The following is a 20,883-nucleotide window of genomic DNA, read 5'->3' on the forward strand; positions in this document are numbered from 1 at the left end:
GAAAGACAACACCATTGTCATTAAGAAATCCAATAAAGGAGGGAATGTAGTTATACTATCTAAACAAAAGTACATTGAGGAAGGGATTAGACAACTAGCTGACAAAGATAGCTACGATAGGAGTAATAGAATGGATTATGAGAATTCCATCAAAGCATTTCATAAACGTCTTTTAGAGTGGAAAGATAAAGAACTTTTAGATCAAGGGGAATATTACTTTCTTCTCTGTAAATATCCTAAACTTCCTGCATTATATCTACTCCCTAAGATCCATAAAAACATGCAGAATCCCCCTGGGAGGACAATAGTTTCATCAAGAGGGAGCTGCATGGAAAACACATCCAGATATGTTGATTTCTTTCTGCAGTCGTTTGTTAAAACATTACCCTCGTATGTCAGGCGCGGTGCATCCATTGGGGCGTGGGGGCGTAGCCCCCCCGCCCGCGCCTCGCGCCCGCAGCCCTCCCTCTCCTCTGTGAAGCCCGCGCCTCGCGCCCGCAGCTCTCCCTCCTCTGTGAATGTCAGTCAGCATGACGTCGGACCGTGGGCGGTCCGGCGTCATGTTGATTGACATCATTGTCAGACGCCTTTGGGAAAGGCAGCACAAGTGCGCATGAGTGGGCATGGAGCTTAATTTTTACTCCGTGCCCAGTCATGCGTACTTGTGTTTTTGCTGCCTTGCGCATGCCTATTAGGAGCCCCTCGGTCTCGTAATGGGCAGGCGACGGGCGAGGAGTAGGCGGTGCCGTCAGCCAATCCTGGCGCTGCTGCAACGCCAGGATTGGCTGAGGGCCGGGTTGCCAGTCACTTGCGTCACGGTGTTCCGGACCGTTTGAAGGAGCAGAGAGGCGCCAACGCGGGCCAGGAGAAGGCGAGGCGGTCACCGGTCAGGTAAGTGTTTTTTAATTTATTTTAGGGTGGTTAAGGTTTCCTGACTGTGACCCGGGCCGTCGCTGGTGTATGTCACGTGGTTCCTTCTGTGCACGTTTGAACTATTAGCAGTGGTCATTCTGCCTTTGTGCATGTGGTGTAATTTAACATTTCCAAAACCTGTTTTACGGGTTTACTTTTCAACTGTATTTACCAAAGGCGCATGCTATCTGCTTTCAAAGGTGTTTTGTTACCCATTGTGTTAACCATAGGACTTAGCCACTGCCTGTAATCTAACGTTTTGTGTCTTGTACAACCAAAGCTGGGTGGCTTCAAACTTGTCCTGATATCACCCGATACTCAGTTATACATCATGTTCATCAAATAAGATTGGCTACGTGTTTCACAATTAGCATTTGGTGTTTTAAATAAACCACAACATGCAACACTTATGGACAAAGCCAATAATCATACATTTCACTGGTAGATGTAAGTCATTTGTGTGGATCCCATAAATGGCCCAATGGGGCAGGTCGGTGCAATCACTGTGGGTGCCAGAATTATGGGTCCTTCCGTTGCAGTGCTGTCCACACACTGATGGCCATCGGGCAATTCACAAATGTGAATTACTCGTGTAAACCGTAAATTATGCGGGTACTGAGTTGCAAAATGAGACACGTCTGAGGTTAGCTTGCAAAAAAATACAAAGCTGTGTACGTATGTTATGCAAAGTGTGCATAATTTCTGGTGAAGTTGCCCATGGATGAGTAAATGTAGTTAACCCAATAGAGGGGCCAGTTCTCTGTAAGTATTCATAAATAATTTTATGAATAGGCCCCGAACTGTTCAGCTCTCTAACTAAAATTGCAAAGAGGGGACAGTCATTTCTATTTGCATTAATTGTGTATGAATATTCTATGAAAATGTCTAATTATTTTATTTACAAAGAACTATAACTATTTATGCCAAGTATGCCTAGCAATAGTGGTGATGATGTGAATCTCACGTGACAGGTCACCTGATAAAGAGAGATCTTGAAATAGGGGAATATTGGACAGGTGGGTCTTGAGCCTCATTCTGAATGAGAGGATATCTGGTGACAATCTTAATTAGATAGGCCGGGAATTCCAGGTAGTGGGAGCGGCACCTGGAAAAGATTGTCTTTGAGCCAGGTAAGTATTGTATTTCTGGTGTTTGATAGTGAGCGAGTGTGGGATATTCTGGAGTCACCAGATATTTTGATAATTCAGTTTCAATGATCGGTCTGCCCAGATGGATGGCTTTGAACATGAGGCAGCATATTTTGAATTTTGAAGCTTTGTGGCTTCTAATGCAGACGAACAGTTGAATTACTTTATTAACCTTCTTGCTTTGTCAAATTTGCTTGAAAATGCACCATTTGCCTGCTCTTTTTAAAAACAATTCTTGGGGGAGATTCCCCCCCCCCCCGAGCCCCCCTTAGGTTGTTCAGGCTTGCTCACTACGCTCGCTTGCCGATGTGCACTTCCCCGCAAATTTTACGCCCTACCACTTTCGGATGTCACCAGCCGCGCCTGTCGTATGTGAAAGATACGGGGGATTTTTTGAGACGCTTGGACAATTTCGAATGGCAAGAAGAATTCTCATTGCTGTCGTTAGACGTGATGAGTTTATACACATGTATACCGCATGAACTGGGGCTCCAGGCATGTAGGCACTTCCTGAATGAGAGATCTGTCTCACAGATATGCTCATTGAAATGATGTTCATCTGTCTCAAACAATTTTTTTTTATTTTTGATAACAAAATCTTTAAACAGACCCTCAGTACTTCGATATGGACCTGCTTTGCTCCTTGCTTTGCGGGTCTCTATCTGGGGTACTGGGAGGAACTGATTGTGAGGAAATTAGAGCTCTTCAAGGACAGAGTGGCACTTTGGGTTCGTTATATTGACGACATTTTCTGTGTATGGAAGGGGAATGAAGGTGAGGCTAAAGAGTTTGTAATTTTGCGATGCAGCGTGCGCTACGAAATTCGTTTTATTTATTTAATTGTTTACTTACCTGCAATTATCCATCTTCCGGCTTTTAGAACCCCCCACCCTGCCCCTCCCCTGCCCCGCCTTACCGTCCCACGGAACTCCCTCCACGGGCCGCAGCTGCCAGCCACTATGAAGAGATGCCAGTGCCCACCACCTGTTCAAATTAAGCATTGTCAGTCTTACCTTGGAATATGTATGCTAACTCTGATTTTTCATTAAAGAAATGGTGACCTTCAACTGCTTTACGCAGTCCATGCATTAATTTATATATCCTATATAGCTATTTGCCACGCATAGTCATCAGGACACTACTGCACCATAAGTTGAGATCAGTCACCAATTCGAGAATTTTAGGACTTGACTGAAAACATGAGGTGGCACAAAATCTTTCGCTATAAGACATGTTTATATGTTGTCTGCGATACGATCAATCACTGGAAACAAAGTACAAAATTAACATCATAATTTACATTTGTGCATAAAAGGTCTGTATTGTAGTAAATGTATTGTTTCTCTTCTACACTACTGCATAATATATTCAATGGAAGTATACGACATCAAAATGTTTACGATTTAAAAAAAAATACAAATATTTGAGGTGCAAATTAAAGGTTTTTGCATTTAGAGAGAGTTCAATGGGGTGATCAATCTAGAGAAAAAGGGGAGCATGCAAAACTAATTTTAATTTAAAATGTTCAACATAATATTGGGAAAATGTGGCTAAAATTCAGATGAGTAAAATAAATGTAGTAATAATGCTAATCTTTACACACTGTACCAAAATATCGCACTGCAGTAAAAAACGTCCCTAGTCTTAGAGTTTCTTTTGAATTGTACAAGTGTACCCAGCATTTGTTTTCATCCACAATTTAACTTAGAAGCCCATCTATTTGAAGGGCGAATAGCTAAATGTTCGTTGCTTCAAAACGATCATTCCTAAAGGGGTGCAATGAAAAAAGAATTGTAAAAGATCTCCTTAATATTTCACATGAAATACAATATGGGAAAACATTTTGTCTACATTAGATGCTACCAATATTGCCCAAACTCGGTATTCTCTTTGTAATCAAACATGTTTTAGTATTGTTTCCATTAATAAATGTAATGAATGTATGCCCACTGCGTGTTGGTTATGTTCATGTTCTCCTATTACTTTCAACCAAATATGTTTGAGTGTAGTCTTGGTCCAAGATTTGTAAAACCTGTTTGGGAAAAGATTAATATTGTTATTTCAAACTAATTTTCCCCTCTCTTTGCAAAATATTTGTCTTGGAACCATAGCCGCTGAATTTCAAATGCTCCCGATGAGAGCAATTGCATTACAACAAATATTACAGAATTGTAACGATGAGTTAAAACTTTCTATTATGTAGGGTGAAATGGCATATGTTTTGCACACAAAATTAATACTATTACTTGTTCTTCACCCCAATTGCCCTTAAAACACCATAAACAGTGGTTACAGTAGTATTAGAATACTTAACAAACATCTATGTCTCATAATTCAATCATTATTATTATTATGAATGCTAGAGTTGTACAACCTCCTTGAGAATTGGTATTTTTTGTTGGTCATGATTAAGAAAGAACTTAATGTATTGTCTCACTGCATTGCTATTGTGCTGTAAATATCGTCTTTATCAGGCTTGTATCTATTACTAACACATTTTCATTATATTCTTCCTTTTTGCCTACTTTAGTTCCTTTTTTCTTTATCCCGCTATGGTATTTTATGCATTTTGATATTCTTTAGGTTATCCCTTGATTAATATATTATACTTGAGTATAATATTGCATTTTGTTAACATTTCTCCATTTAAATGTAATGGGACGTCGGTCTTCTATTGGACTGCCATCCAAGTTAGATATTGTCTTCTGTATTGCTTATTATTAAAAAAATATATATATATTAAACAAATAAAAAACTGTCATACTGCAATGTAGAGGTATCAGAGGTGTCAAGCTTCTGTGAATGGTGACAGAATATGCAAATGATCCTAAATGGTAGTGTCAGAAAGTCCTGATTTTATTAAATAAACGAAGGCAGGTGTTATCCCTTCTCTACTTGCCTTTGTTTAAACAGCAGCTAATAAACAAAAAACTACACTTTTGAACATTCTTGGGAGGTGGACAACCAATGAGAACCATGCAAGACCGCCAATCAGAGTACATAGGCCCTTAGAATACTCTTAATTGTGAGCAACTTGTTCTGTTTCTCTGCTGCTCACAGACACGTATTATGCTTAAAGCGTTATAAGTCATTGTATGTGTTTCCATTCATTTGTGATATTTGTATTATAGTCATATTTATGCATGAATAGCCTTATTTGCTGAAGTTTCCTACCTCCTGCTTTGCATCTCATGCTCATGGCTCCTTTGCCTTTGGTAAAGCAGCATTTTACCCCTGGCCATCTTTTTTGGCCCTCATTGGCTCCACTAGAGCCAGGGCATTTGCTCCAGCCTTTTCCCTTCCTTTGGGTCATTTTGCCTGTGAAGTACTGCTTCAAGCAGGAAGCCCTAAACCATTTCCCGTTCGGGCTGTTGAAAATGCCCTTTTTTTAGGTCGCGCCTAGAGCAGTGCATGCGCTGCTTGATCGACTTTTAGTAAGGGGATTTTCAGAGTGCTACCAGAGGCTTTATGCTGGCCTCAAGCTTGTGTGCATGTGTGCGTGCATGTGCGCAGCCGCCACGTGGGTAATTTACTTTCACGCATGTCTTGGTCCCCACTGTGCTCCTCACTTCTTTTGGCTTCACTCTGCCATCTGGCTTTCCTTGCGGCACCCCTTTGCCCCTCCCCCACCACAGAGCGCGTCTCTTTACTTCGCCTCAGTTCCAGCCTGCAGTCGGGTGCACTTCACTTCCTCATACTAAAAGTAAAGTCCTTGTTTGCTTTCTCTGACCCCAATCTGTCGTCGCTTAATTTCTGTGAGCCTTCTCTGTCCCTCTTTACTTTCGCTAACTCCCTCTAACCCTCCTTGTTTCACTTGTCCCTGCTTGCTTTTTTTTGTTTTTTAACACGCGCGCGCGCACACAACTCGAGGCTTGTATACCTGTATCTCGCATTCTCAAACAGGAGCATGTTGAGCGTTCGCACATTAAAATCGAATCATTTCGGGAGCCGGGAGTTGTAAAAGTTTGTTTCTTAGGCGTCAGTTATGAGCGGAGGGGTTCGGCGTTTTGTTGCAGCACTAGAGCACTCATCCTGCCCACGGCCAGAAGTCTGGACGAGAGCGGAGCCGGGAGAGACCCTTCCCCTGTGCTCGCTGTTGCCCCAGCATTGGACAAGGGGCGGGGTCCCAGCAGCCTTTTAAACACGTGTCTTGTAAACTGCCTCTGGGTGCTTTGCAAAAAACACTCGGCAGCCCGGGTCTTCTCTGCGCTTTAACACAAAAGGGGAGGGACCGCCTCAAACTTGTAAGTACTGCGGCTTTACTACTTTTAGACCGGATGCTAGACAATGTCCTTTACTGAAGCCATTTGATCACAAATATGGCATTGATCAGAAAGGTGCAGGCATTATGTTTTTGATTATACATTCTTTTTGGCTAAGATTAAGAGTTAATATGGTTCACAGATTGGTGAGTTGATTTGAACCGATTTCAAGCTATAATCAATTATATCAATCGACTTATTTAGATATAATTGTATGCCATATTGCAATCCCTAGAAAGTGTCTGTGCTAAGTATGTAGTTAGTACAGTGCAGCTCCAGCTGCATGGAATACCACAAAAGGCATTTTTGTTGTAGCAGAAGCATTTTAAACTTCACGTTTTGAAAACAGAACACAAATGATAATACTAATAATATGAATAACGACTATTAATATTATAATAAATGTATGATCAGTATTAATAATAACTATAATAATACTTGTTGTTATTATTTTATTATTATTAGCAGCAGATGTATTATTATTATTGTTGTTGTTATTATTACTCGAATTATTGACCTCTTTGTTGTTTCTTGAAATCACCACATGATAGCCCTCCCACTTAGCCATGCAGCATGTGCTTTTCCAATGCTTGTTACCCAGGAGTGTTCCTGGGAGTGCAGTCTGTTCACGCACAGTCAGGCGTGCATCTCGTTACCCCTAATAAATCCCCCACTCTAATTGTTGCCACACTTCAGCCATCCATGGGTTTGGCATGAAAAGAAGTCTTAATGAAGAGATGTTCTTTGTCGACAGACAGACGGAAGGGCGTCTGTGGGTTCTGCGCGCGCGGCATCCGTTTCAACCGACAGAACACCCAAGTGAATGTACGCCTTGTGCACATCACCCGGACTGGCCGTAAATTACCTATGTAATCCGCACACTTGTCTTTGAGCATTATATGGGTATGCCATGGTTTTCATGTACTTGATCATTCATGGGTTCAAGACCTGGCTCTTCAGATGACCCCAACAGAGCTGCTCCCCCCTCCTCCCCCTCCCCCAACCAGCGCCTAGAGGCCCTCACGGGTGAGTAGCTCGCTTCACAAAACCCTGATTGATTGATGGGTTGATTACTCGATTAGCTGTGGATTTATATAGCACATTTTAGCTCGTAAGCTTCGTGGCGCTAGGAACACTTGGCGCCACTGGAAACATCTGCAGAGTTGAACCAGCAGTACCAACAGTGCTATTTGCTCCTCTGAAGGCTAAATGATTTCATAGCTGGTTGGCAATGCTCGCCTACTCTGCTGACCCTACTATTTGAAATGTACTCAGTGCCTACCTTACTCATGCCTGAGAATAGGGAAATACCACTACCCCCAAATTATTTTCACTTTACATTTATATTCTTGTGAGTTACCAAAGCCCCTTTAATTCCAACCTTTCATGCACACATTTTGTACATACTGCATGAATTGATGTGTTTCACTACACTTTAATTAAAAAAAAAAAACTCGTCCTAGCTGTATTTTCTTGCACACCCTGGGCCTCATTCACAAAGCTAACTTGCTTTTGAGTAAGTTTGCACTTTGGATTAAGTGTTCTACTTTCAGTATTCACAAACTCCGAGTGTAAAATGACTACAACAGTGTAAGTTACAGGTCTCTACTCCCATGGTAGTGTAATTGGCTTTCTGTTTTGTGTATGTGTGACGTCCCTCCCTAAAACCTTCCTTGACCCTCCCTAAACCCCTCTGACTCCTCCCTAATCCCATCCCCTTCAGTTTCAAGTCTGCCACTTTTTTGTGCCACTCCCCTGTGTCCCTCTTATATTTACTACTGAAACCTATACTTATATGCACTGAGAACTATGCACACGTAAGTATAGGTAATGCGGATGTGTACAAATTCTGCATGCAGTTTTTAAATTGGAACTTGGTTGTAGAATTTGTAGTACAACAAACATGCTTCAAAGGGCTGTTCATGAATCAGGCCCTTAGCGTTCTGATAAGTGTAGTAATTGCACTCCCAATACTCAGTGAACCTTCAAAACAGGCGTGGCCGGCACAGGTAAAAGCGGTGGGATTGGAAAATTAAATAACAAAATCAATAAAACCACTTACCTTGCGCTCACCGCATTGCCGAGTAGGCGATGCGGCTAGCGCAGGGTAAGTGTTTTTGTTTTAAATTTCATTTGACCTACCCCGTCATCTTTCGACCTTCCCTAAACCCCACTCTGCCCTACCTAAGCCCCCGCCCCACTCCATCGCTCTTACCTGCGCCGGCCGCACCTGCTTAAAAATGTTACTTGTTTGACGGAGTGCACCTCATTTTCATCGCATTCCCTAGGCCACGCCTAGGTGCACCCACTTTTGCAAACTCATTTGCAAACTATGGAGGTGCAATGAGGCATAAAATCTGTGCAGCTAGGGATCGCATTGGTCATTTTTACCCTCGCTTTCTGTATGATTCATGCTCCATTCATGCATGTGTGCATTTTAACATTCTACAGGCGTGGGAATTTTTTGCACCTTGGAAATTCTTTGTGATATTACAGAACATTGAAATTATACCGAGAATGGATCATTCTACTGAGTACCTGCATTTAAAACAAGCATTGGCATAGCCAATAGGTCTCGCTTTTGGGACCTTATAAGTATTTAGTTATGCACATAATATCCTTGGTGCAACAACATCAACTGTTGCATGGCTAAGCACTTATAAGGTCCCAAAAGTGAGACCTATTGGCTATGCCAATGCTTGTTTCTACTTATTCTGGAGCTCCCCCTCCACTGAAATCAGCAGTATACAGCCTACGTGCAGAAAAGCCTACCCTCTTCAAAGAAGACTGCTTTTTGGCAATCACAACCTCATGGAACTGTGGCTTCTCCCTCAGAGATGATAGTGTATCATTTTCATACTTTCTTCCACATTTACTAAGCCTTTTCCTGGTACAAATGTGAGAGAAAGCCGCCAATGCTTTAGCTAGAACAAAAGGAGAACTTTTCTCAGTTAAAACAATTGCTTTGTTCCAGTTTGCCCTATTTTCTGTTGCTTTGCACCAAGGGGGTGTTACTGAGGCAGATGAACGCAAACACCCAGGTGTTTTGACGCAATGACGGATCTACAAAGAGAGACTTGCTAGTTTTTGCGTCAGTAAATAATGCTTGATTAAAGCAGACTTATAAACGGAAAAATGTGTTAACTTTTACAAAAAAAGCAATGCATTGCGTGTGTGATGTAATGCACAGCACACGTCCAGGGCCATATTAATGGCCAAGTTATGCAGTGCAGAGTAGCAAGTCACCTTGCTGTGCTGCACTGCTTAACAGGGAAATGGTAGGAATGCACCATATATAAGGCAATATGGCGCATTTCTGCCTTTTCCCCTGTGCTTGCGCACTTTTGGCTGCCTTGCACCAACGCAGCACCATAGTGCAAGGGTGCCTGCGTTGTAAGGAGGATTGTTTTTGTGCAGGAAAGGACACCTTCCTACACAAAAACAATCCCTTGAGGCTTTTTCCTCTTTCTATGTGTGCTGCAGATTGCAGCACACCTAGAAAGAGGAATAAACGAGGAGATTTAAACATTTCTCCTCATTACACCTCACCTGGGGAGGAGTAGATTTTTGGCGCATTCCCAGGTCTACCACGTCTGTTAAATCTGTGAATGCATCAAAATTAATGGATTTTGCATGGGAACACCCATGCAATGCCTATGGAAGTGCCTCCCTGACGCAGAGTAATGCAACCCAGCAATCAGCGCTGCTTTGTATTACTCAACAGTTATGAAGCCACTCAGGACCACATAAGGTGGCCTTGCAGGGCTTCCTAAATCTCATTTTTAATTGAGTTGCTCTTGCACCACGTTGCGTGATGCACGAGCTATGCAAAGGGGCTCATAAATATACCCCCCAATGTGTGGGGCCTTCTGAGTTTGTCTAAGCATAGAAAGTTCTACTGGAAGTGTATGCCTCCAGTACAAATCCTAGGCTTACCTCCACACTGTCACCTCTGCAACATTATAAGTGTGTTCCTTGCACAAGGAAGGCTGTTTGTGCGGCAGTACGGGGATGACACCAGCAACAGGCCAATCGCTGTAGCTATAGAGCTGCCCTGTGTTTTCCTCCTTGCATAATGCAGTGCAGCAAATTTGTATGCTGCGCTGTGTGAAAACATATGTAAATCTGGGCCTTTGTTTTTTTGACACATACTTCCAGTGTGAGGCCTAAAATTAGGGGAGAGAGTAACTTGTGGAATTTTACTCTGCGGAATTTTGCGAAGTTACATAAAACTCTGCAAGATTCTACAGAGTTCCGCCCACCCTTAGTTCTATAGTAATAGATGTGCATGGAGCACTGCCTGGTACTGAGCTCTGTAGTAACATGTGCTCATAAAGTGCTCCTTTTCATTAGGCTCTATAGTAATATCTGTTTATGTAGTGCTGCTTGGCATTGGGTGCTGCAGTAATACTTGCCCTTGAGTGCAGCTTGGCGTTAGGCGCTATAACAACAGTCACCATGCTGTGCTCCTGGGCAGACACCACACAGGCCCACAATGGGGTAGCATTTGCAAGCGGTCTGCTCAGCCCCGGGAGCCATCCCCCTAGACTTCCGCTTTGCAGCAGTTCAGGTTCGCCCCCTGCCCGTTGTGCCCAAGATGCCATCCTGAATGGAGGCCATAAGAGAACATCTGCTATGTTTGGATGCATTTTTATCCTGGTGAATTGTGTATGGAGACGTGTAAAGCAGCCTCTATTCACCTCAGATCTGTCCTTGGTAACTAGGCAATGGAGCTTTTCTCGAGTGGAGAAGTGGAAAAAGGGGTGCCTCTACCCTACCCCTCCAGCAATGCAGCAGGAACCAGCCTGGTGAAGGCTAAGTGCGGGGTCAGAACTTGCGCAGGGACAAAGGAGGTACAGGTAGCACCTAGTGCTGGTGCTAACTGTCGGAAGCAGAGAGGGTGAAAAGTCTTTTGTCCTGTGTCCACACTTCCAAACCTCTGGCATGACACCAGTCCAAGCCACTCACAGGCACTGCAGTATGCATGTTGAGGCAGGACAGCAGCAAACTATCACACCTCCTGCAGTGCTACACTGCAGTGTGCATGTCCAAGCCTCCTGCAGTGCTGCACTGCAACATGCAAGCTGTGACAGGATTGTAGCACACTTTCACACCACCTGCAGTGCTGCACTGCAAAGTGCAAGCTGAGACAGGACTGCAGCAGACTTCCAAACCTATTGGAGGTGTGTGTTCATGACTCAGTTATGGAGAGAATACTCAGAGGATGGAAATCAATAGTTTGGTTCTCAGAAGGCCGCTTGTACTCACCGCTGTTGGCTGTTGTCACCGCATGGTTACAGGTGCTGCAGGCAGCCTGTTGGTGACAGGGATCACAGACAGGACCAGTTCTTGATCTCTGATGATCCCAGCTAATCTAACTGGTTCTTCACTTTATTGTGCGGCGGCCGGCTGTGAGTCATTGTGCCTGCGCAGAGGAATGACTCGCTCTTTGGCTCATGCGCAGCTGTTCAGAGCAAATCCTGGTGCGGCACTTCACAAACTCTAGCATGTGCATTATGTGCTTTGTCTGAAACCTGCAGGACTGGTGAAGGGGTCGCTGAGAGAGGGGAGCAGAGTGTCCTGTCTGCCTGAAATGAGAAACGGTACAAAAGGGGGTGGTGATGGACGGAGCGTCAGAACAAATCAAACACTCACACCCAGTCAACAGATCTGGGTTTGATCCATCACCGTCCTTTAGCCCACTCTGCACCCCAGTTCGGACATGGCCATATGCAAATCAGTCTGACCCTGTGCCTCATGGGAACAGTCCAGTCCGAACTGCCAAGCCATGCCTTCCCTGGACCGGAAACAAGCCTCCTAGGACCGGTTTTTGGCATTTCAGCCATCTTCAGCCAGGCTTGCTTGAATCCAGTGGCAAAATGAGCAAGGGACTCACGTCTGAGCATACCCTGCCAACTTATGGTGAACAAAGCGGTACAAAAGGGGGTGGTGATGGACGGAGCATCAGAACAAATCAAACACTCATACCCAGTCAACAGATCTGGGTTTGATCCATCACCGTTCTTTAGCCCACTCTGCCACCCCAGTTCAGACATGGCCATATCAAACACTCTGCACCCCAGTTCAGACATGGCCATATGCAAATCAGTCTGACCCTGTGCCTCATGGGAACAGTCCAGTCCGAACTGCCAAGCCATGCCTTCCTTGGACCGGAAACAAGCCTCCTAGGACCGGTTTCTGGCATTTCAGCCGTCTTCAGCCAGGCTTGCTTGAATCCAGTGGAAAAATGAGCAAGGGACTCACCTCTGAGCATACCCTGCCAACTTATGGTGAACAAAGCGGTACAAAAGGGGGTGGTGATGGACGGAGCATCAGAACAAATCAAACACTCATACCCAGTCAACAGATCTGGGTTTGATCCATCACCGTTCTTTAGCCCACTCTGCCACCCCAGTTCAGACATGGCCATATGCAAATCAGTCTGACCCTGTGCCTTATGGGAACAGTCCAGCCCGAACTGCCAAGCCATGCCTTCCCTGGACCGGAACCAAGCTTCCCAGGACCGGTTTCTGGCATTTCAGCCGTCTTCAGCCAAGTTTGCTTGAATCCAGTGGCAAAGTGAGCAAGGGACTCACGTCTGAGCATACCTTGCCAACTTATGGCGAACAAAGTGGTACAAAAGGGGGTGGTGATGGACGGAGCATCAGAACAAATCAAACACTCACACCCAGTCAACAGATCTGGGTTTGATCCATCACCGTTCTTTAGCCCACTCTGCCACCCCAGTTCAGACATGGCCATATGCTTTGTTTGCCATAAGTTGGCAGGGTATGCTCAGACGTGAGTCCCTTGCTCACTTTGCCACTGGATTCAAGCAAGCCTGGCTGAAGACAGCTGAAATGCCAGAAACCGGTCCTAGGAAGCTTGGTTCCGGTCCAGGGAAGGCATGGCTTGGCAGTTCGGGCTGGACTGTTCCCATAAGTCACAGGGTCAGACTGATTTGCATATGGCCATGTCTGAACTGGGGTGGCAGAGTGGGCTAAAGAACGTGATGGATCAAACCCAGATCTGTTAATTGGGTGTGAGTGTTTGATTGGTTCTGATGTTCCGTCCATCACCACCCCCTTTTGTACCGCTTTGTTCGCCATAAGTTGGCAGGGTATGCTCAGACGTGAGTCCCTTGCTCACTTTGCCACTGGATTCAAGCAAGCCTGGCTGAAGACGGCTGAAATGCCAGAAACCGGTCCTAGGAAGCTTGTTTACGGTCCAGGGAAGGCATGGCTTGGCAGTTCGGGCTGGACTGTTCCCATGAGGTACAGGGTCAGACTGATTTGCATATGGCCATGTCTGAACTGGAGTGGCAGAGTGGGCTAAAGAATGGTGATGGATCAAACCCAGATCTGTTGACTGGGTGTGAGTGTTTGATTGGTTCTGATGCTCCGTCCATCACCACCCCCTTTTGTACCGCTTTGTTCGCCATAAGTTGGCAGGGTATGCTCAGACGTGAGTCCCTTGCTCACTTTGCCACTGGATTCAAGCAAGCCTGGCTGAAGACGGCTGAAATGCCAGAAACCGGTCCTAGGAAGCTTGTTTCCGGTCCAGGGAAGGCATGGCTTGGCAGTTCGGGCTGGACTGTTCCCATGAGGCACAGGGTCAGACTGATTTGCATATGGCCATGTCTGAACTGGGGTGGCAGAGTGGGCTAAAGAATGGTGATGGATCAAACCCAGATCTGTTGACTGTGTTTGATTGTTTGATTGGTTCTGATGCTCCGTCCATCACCACCCCCTTTTGTACCGCTTTGAAATGAGAAACGGACACCAGTGTTCAGATGGCACAGCCCAAACTAACTTGACGTACGGTGAAGAGGAGTTCACCGCCCACCCCTACTTAAAATCATTTTATTGGCTTTTGGGTCCCTCCAGGATCCCTTTCATGACCATCTATACACTTAAAGGCATATGCAGTTTGTACTTCATTTCCTTTAGGAGCAGAAGACAGGTAGCTATACATCCAAAATGAAGATGAGCATTTGTTTATAGTTAAGGCTCCCTGTTTTCCGTTTTTACTGATTTTTACTGATACAGATAGAAAACCATTTATTTTCTTGTTTGTATTTATTTTTCAATGTGGATAAAAACGGGAATTGGATGCCTTTTTGAGTGATTCTAAATACACTTTGCCATGACTGCCAAGCAATTAACTGTGTGAATTGATAGGTAAGGGGGTTAAAAAAGAAAGGCATTTTAGTAAAGAGGCTTAAACAGCAGTAGCTATGCACAAGGCTGATAACGAAATGTGCACATTTTCATATAAGTGCATTGATTTATCTTCTGCAGGTGTTCTTATCACTGAAACCTGGCAAGCATTCAAACATGACTGCATATTTGTTGGTTAAATAAGTGTGGAAATAAACCAGTTTCAGCTTAACTTTTTTCACAAACCCATAATAAATATGGATAAATACAGATAAAGTTGACAAAACATAAACATGGATAAATACAAACGGAAATGACAAAAAAATAAATACCATAAAACCTGGAGCCCTATTTATAGTTCGTTTTAATGCATTTATACAAACGCTGTAGCAATTTCTGTTAACCATGAAATGCCTTCTAATTTTAATATTTCATCAAATTTGATTTTGTTTCTAGGATGTGATTAACATATTGTCTGTATTTTAGAGCCTTGTGCTTTAAACATACTAAGATCAATTAATTATTTTGATTGTAATCTGTTTGAATTTGTCAGATATTGATGAGTGTGAGCTAGGAACACACACATGTACGAAAGATGCAAAATGCACCAATACAGACGGCAATTACACTTGTTCTTGTTCCGATGGGATGCTCAGAATTGGAGAATATTGTAAAGGTAAGATTTAATTGAGCCATTTTTGTTTGGGGAGCGGTGGATGAGAGCAAAAAAATAGTTTTTGTATATTGAACATTTCCAATGTTTAACAAATAAGAATTAACCAGGCACTTTAAATTAATGAATATGGGGGCATATCAGCAACGAGGCGATATAAAATTATCCCCACTTTTGCGTCCGTTTTCGGGTGAAAAGCGGCGATAATTTTATCGCCTAATTAGCAAGGTCACGCTACCGCGTGAAACCTTGCATTAGCGCTCAGATTCTTAACGCCCAGCTTTGCATCTCTAATGAGATGCAAAGTGGGCGTTCCTGACCTGACATGACTGGAGAAATGTCGCTAAGCGACATTTCTCCTATCATCAAGCCCCACGCTATGAAGCAAAGCGGCAAAAAAAGTAGCGATAACCCCTGTTATCGCTACTTTCCTTACGCCTGCTTCAGGACTGACTTAGCCATGATATCCTATGGAAGGTGGATATCATGGCTAAGTATGTGAGGCCCTATCATCAAGCTAACGCCAAACTTCGTGAGATTATCGCTGGGTTTCCAGAGATAATCTCACGTTTGGCAGTTAGCTCTAGGATTTTTATCGCTTTTGAGATAAGCGTTGCTAATAGCATGCTATCTCAGCGATAAAAATCCACGTTAGCCGGCGATAATTATCCTAGCGCTAAGTCGCTTAGCGATAATTATCGCCGGTTGTTACTAATATGCCCCATAGTTTTCACTCAGCACATATTTTTTCCTTTCCTTTCTTCTAGAGTTGATGTACTCTGATCTCAATCATGTATTTATGTGTTAGCAATGAGGTCAGAAAATATCAACCAAAAATATAGACATAGATCACTTTTAATATGCGCTTGTCCTTAGGATGCCGATTAAGGGAAATATATTTCTTTTTGTTGTTTTATTGAAACAAAAACAGTATTCCGCATTTTAATTTAGAAGTGTCAATGACCTCACAGCAACATTTACTACACAGCCATTCAATAAAGACGGGAGAAAGAATCAAGTCAGAATACTCCACATTGTGAAATGTCACAATCAGAGAGATTGAGGTAGTGAATCTTGGAAATTCAATAACCATTGCCCCATATCCTCTCATGCTTACTTGAACAACCCCATGTGTTATAGATAGCGTTTTCAGCCAACACACAATGATCCATCCCTTGTAGCCACTCCGCCACCGTAGGTGGCACAGGTGCTCGCCAATGTCTAGCAATATCTCTCTTCGCCACCAAGAAGCCAATGTGACGGAAATATATTTCTGTCTCATAGATTCACATGTTGTTTGTATTTTACATAGTAGAGTAGTATAAGAGGCAGATTCACAAAAAATAACTTTAGAAGCCATAGGCTTACACAAAATCATATTTTTTGTATGCAGAGATCCCCTTCCCGTAAACTCCATCGAAATATGGGGGTGCTTGTTGCCATTTCAGATCCAGTTTGCAAACTAACTGCAGCATTTTCTGTCACTAACATCAGGTTTGCATTTTCCTGTGAAAAGTAATTCAGAATGCTTGGTAATATTCTCAAAATTACTAGTTTGTGGGTTTTGAGTGTAATCCTAATGGTCACTACACTTCGATATATCCATGGAAGACTCATGTTTGTATTTCTACCCCTAAAAGTATGACAGTTGGAAAACCGCAATAATGCCAGATTTTCTGCAGTCATATATGGGATTTCAAATCAAACATTTCCCCAAACCCTTATTCTAAAAATGTTCTGAATCAGGATTTAGCTACTTAGACACGAATTTTTGTAGGTGTAAAGGTTAATTACCATTCCAAACGTTTTGTGAATCAGGCCCTAGATGGCAAAAGTATACGTTTTTGGGAACATTCTGATATTTTCTTATTTCACCCTATATTCCGCAAGAAACATCAGCCTAAGTTTTAAGATTGTTAAGTCTCTGTCCTTTGGACTCCTAAATAGTTTATTTGTTCCGTGGTAAAATTACCTTTTCAGATGGTTCTTCATGCCAGAGGAAGAAATCTTCTTGAAATCCAAATGACCCTCCTGCTAGATAGTGTGTTTCAATCCAAACTGGTGCAAGTTGATTGAGCTGCTTAAGGAGCATCTGCCACCTTGCATAAGCTTTTAACAAGTTATGGTGGCAGATGTTTCTGGCCCGAAACGTTCCAGAATAGAATCGTCTGTACAGAAATGTATACAAAATTCACACTAATCGGAAATGCCGCAGAGAATTCCAATAGAAGCCCATGTTGACACCAGAACATGGGCTTCTATTGGAATTCTCAAGGGCATATTATCAAGCCCATTATCGCCGCTTTAGCGGCAGTTTTCTGCCGCTAAACCGGCGATAATTTTTACCCAGTCCTTGATATTAATGTCCCTCAGTTTCATGGCTAGCACATTTTATATACTCAGCACCAACGTGATTCTCAATGAAAAATTAAGACCAAACACTGATCAATGAGCGAGGAAAAACATTTAGCACATGCAAACAAAACGTGAAAAAACATTGCAAACAAAGGGCACCCAAAACATGGCCCCAATTTACTAACACTTCAAGTTTGCGTCACATTTATGGTGTAAATCTGGCGCAAAGGGTTGGGCCCAGATTTAATCAATTTCTATGCCGGTTTATCATCACTCTAGTAATACAAACCCAGCGTAAAATTTTGGGATGGGATTTACTATCCAACGCAAAGGAGAATCAAGATAAAGGAAACTAATTCAGACTTCCCAATATAGCATGTGTGAATTACACACTTTTTATCAGGAATATATTATCTATTTAACACTGCAAATTTAAGTAGAATGCTTAATCAGTGCTATTCAAGTAGCTGCTGCTGAACTGAACATGTTTATGTTGATGAAGATGGCTACAGAAGGACAGACCACAAAGTGGGAGGCAAATGTTTGTATTCAGGCAGCTGCTTCTTCGCCCCTAAAAAGCTCCCAGTTTCAGTCTCTGAATTCAAAATTTGAAAGAAAAGTCCTCAGTACAAGAAGGTCAGACACTGACCGTGGGCCTTCCTCTGCTTGTAGAGGACTTCTAAGCCTAGGAAGCAAGAACAAATGACACAAGTTAGGGAAACGTCTCTCTGATATAGTTCTCCCTGTCCTCTGACTAGAGACCTGGACGTGACCTGCCTTTCTCGCTTGAGGACTGGGCGGTTCAAATTTCTTTCAAGAGATCCTAAATTAGATTTTCCTCATGGGAGAAAAGCTCTCTTTCAGAATTAAAATTGTTGCCCAAGGCCATTCCTCTAGTTTCCCAACTCTTTCACTGTACTCTGGCTAGTTTCTCCTCTCTCACTGCACCTCTGTTAGCCTGTTTGGGAGCACCCCAACAAAGGGCCTTAATGAAAAGAATGGCTAGAATCTGAGCTTCATGAAGACTCCAGGTAAGGAGTGGAAGGTCTGCTGGTTCCACGGCAAAGCCTCCATGGTTGATCTTAATTTGAGGTTTGGGGAGTGATTGGCCGTCCCACTCTTCCCAGGATGGGGGAGGGGAGCAGGTAAAGCGGGGATCAAGACAGCCATGATGAGGGTGCGGGGAGACAAGGGAGAGGTGAACTCTGTTCAACTTAAGATCACTGTGCTAGATAGAGCAGCAGGCTTAGCGGGGCTTGAGACTGCTATGTTGAGGAGTAGAATGATCAGGAGTAGAGAGAACAGGGAGCGGTGGGGTCAAGACATCCCACTGCAAAGCGATTTATATATTATACAACACAATCTATTTTTAAAGTGATCTAAAATGTATTTTTAGAATCTGGAATCTGCAGTGAATGCAGGAATGTTGGCGTTATTATGAATATTTTAAGCAATGCTGAGCAACTTGATTTTGAACGGCTCCGTTTTATAGGTAAAGGCTCAATGAATTAATTCCAGTAGAGTAATTCTTCTAATCTAGTAAAGTTTTGACAGAGCCATGTTTTTGCTCTGAACGTTGAACTGCAAAGGGAGGTATATTTGTTTTATAAAACCCTTGCGTAGTAGGGCGGAGACCTAATGACTGAAAAAAAAAGAAGTCAGTCGGAAGAGAGACATTGATGGAGAGAGACATTATAGACATTTCTGGGAGAGAGATTAAATTAAGATGAAAGATTTCAGTACTTTATTGTTAAAACTATGGGGGATATTCTCAAGAACGTGTGATAACCATCGCAAAAGTTACTTAACTTAAACCTCAACATCGCAGTCCATCGTAGGAAATGTACGCCGTGTTAACCAGGTATTCATAACATGGTGGTACCAACCGATAGTCACCAGATATCGCGTCAACTGACCGCGTTAAAATCAACGCCACGCCACCAAAATGTGAAACCCGAATGCCAAAAAAGCTACAGTGAGGCCAATTGCGATACAAAAAGCAGTGAAAACCAGCAGCAGGCCTGCAAATCCCACGTATCTGGCTGGAAAATACACTATAAAAGCAACAAAAAAACACACCAGAAAGAAGCCAAAGTGCGTAGCAACATGGATGCACTCTGACCGAGCGCAGAGGCCAACGCAAACCCCACAAGCCCCACAGACCACCAGCAAGGAACAACGGGGTCAGGGAAGGCCAAGGAGAAGAGGGAGAGGAAGACGGGGTGCAGTCCACAGGAAAACAAGACCAGTGTCACGGAGGTAACAGAACACAACCAGAAACTGACCCACAATCAGACTACCTTGAATGCAGCCGGCGTGTTGAGGAGACCAATGGAGGAGGTCAATAGGCGCTGGCAGAACGTGAAGATCTAAGCCAGGCACAAAGACTCCACCAACAGGAAGGCAGCAACAGTGACAGAAGGTGGGAGTCCTATGCCACAGGAGGAGCTGGAGATAACGGAGGCCACAGTCAGCAGTGCAGAGATGGTGCAAGGAGTCGTGAGTGCGGACACAGCTCTGGAGGACCTGACACAACATCAGCAGGGTGAGTAAAGACCAGGGACTGGGGGGACAGGGGGAGATGGGCATAATGGCACACATGCACAAATAAGCAGAGCACACTGCACACCCATAATGACCCTGGATCAAGTCCCTCATCCCCGTGGCACACTGCAGCACGCACACATAGCAATAACAGCGCATCCACATTGACGACAATATGTTACAACGTGCAACCCTGACACTGCAGAACAGAGGACACAACTGGCTCCGCACACATGCAGAAATAGGCCCACTACATCTGACAGAGCTGGAAACTGTGAAATGGAAATGTACGCATAAAACCTCACACCCTTCATGTAGTCCAAATGTACACTGTCCCGCATCTAAATCCTGCACCTCCAAAACAGTCACAATGTACATTGTCATACAGTCTGCATGTAAACAAGAACAATGCACCAACACACATGTCAACAGAATGTCAACATGCATATTCCCTCCACATTGCAGAGGGACACACAAAACCTCCAGCAGAGCACAGAAGACCACACATCAGTGATGCCGGAGAGGACCACCACACCTTCAACACCGACGCCCTACAACAGCCCATGGACATCCCACGCAACCCACCACCAGAACCAGGGCAGCCAAGCTACTAAGAGGAGAACCCAGCCCCTGCAACATACCACACAGAATGAAGCACCCGCAAGCACGGCAGGCTCACAACACTTCACCGACCCACACATGGCACCCCGATGCCAGGTGCCAGAATGCCAAAAGGAGGTGGCCCAACAGGTGCAGGTGTGTTCCCAACCCATGGAAGGCGAACTAGATCACATATGTGGGTGTCTATTACCCTTCAGGGACCACCTACA

The 20,883-nt window shown here is 43.8% G+C and overlaps 1 protein-coding gene across 1 annotated transcript in view; it reads left to right on the forward strand.

The window, feature by feature from the left end:
* Positions 1 to 20,883, forward strand: part of EGF (epidermal growth factor) — a 732,085-nt gene that overhangs the window by 495,908 nt on the left and 215,294 nt on the right. The window contains exon 18 of the mRNA XM_085635667.1: positions 15,035 to 15,157. Within this exon, the coding sequence (XP_085491793.1) occupies positions 15,035 to 15,157 (123 nt within the window). The remainder of the gene's footprint in view (positions 1 to 15,034; positions 15,158 to 20,883) is intronic.

Source organism: Triturus cristatus, chromosome 2_1, assembly GCF_964204655.1.
Source record: "Triturus cristatus chromosome 2_1, aTriCri1.1, whole genome shotgun sequence".
Taxonomy (NCBI): Eukaryota; Metazoa; Chordata; class Amphibia; order Caudata; family Salamandridae; genus Triturus; species Triturus cristatus.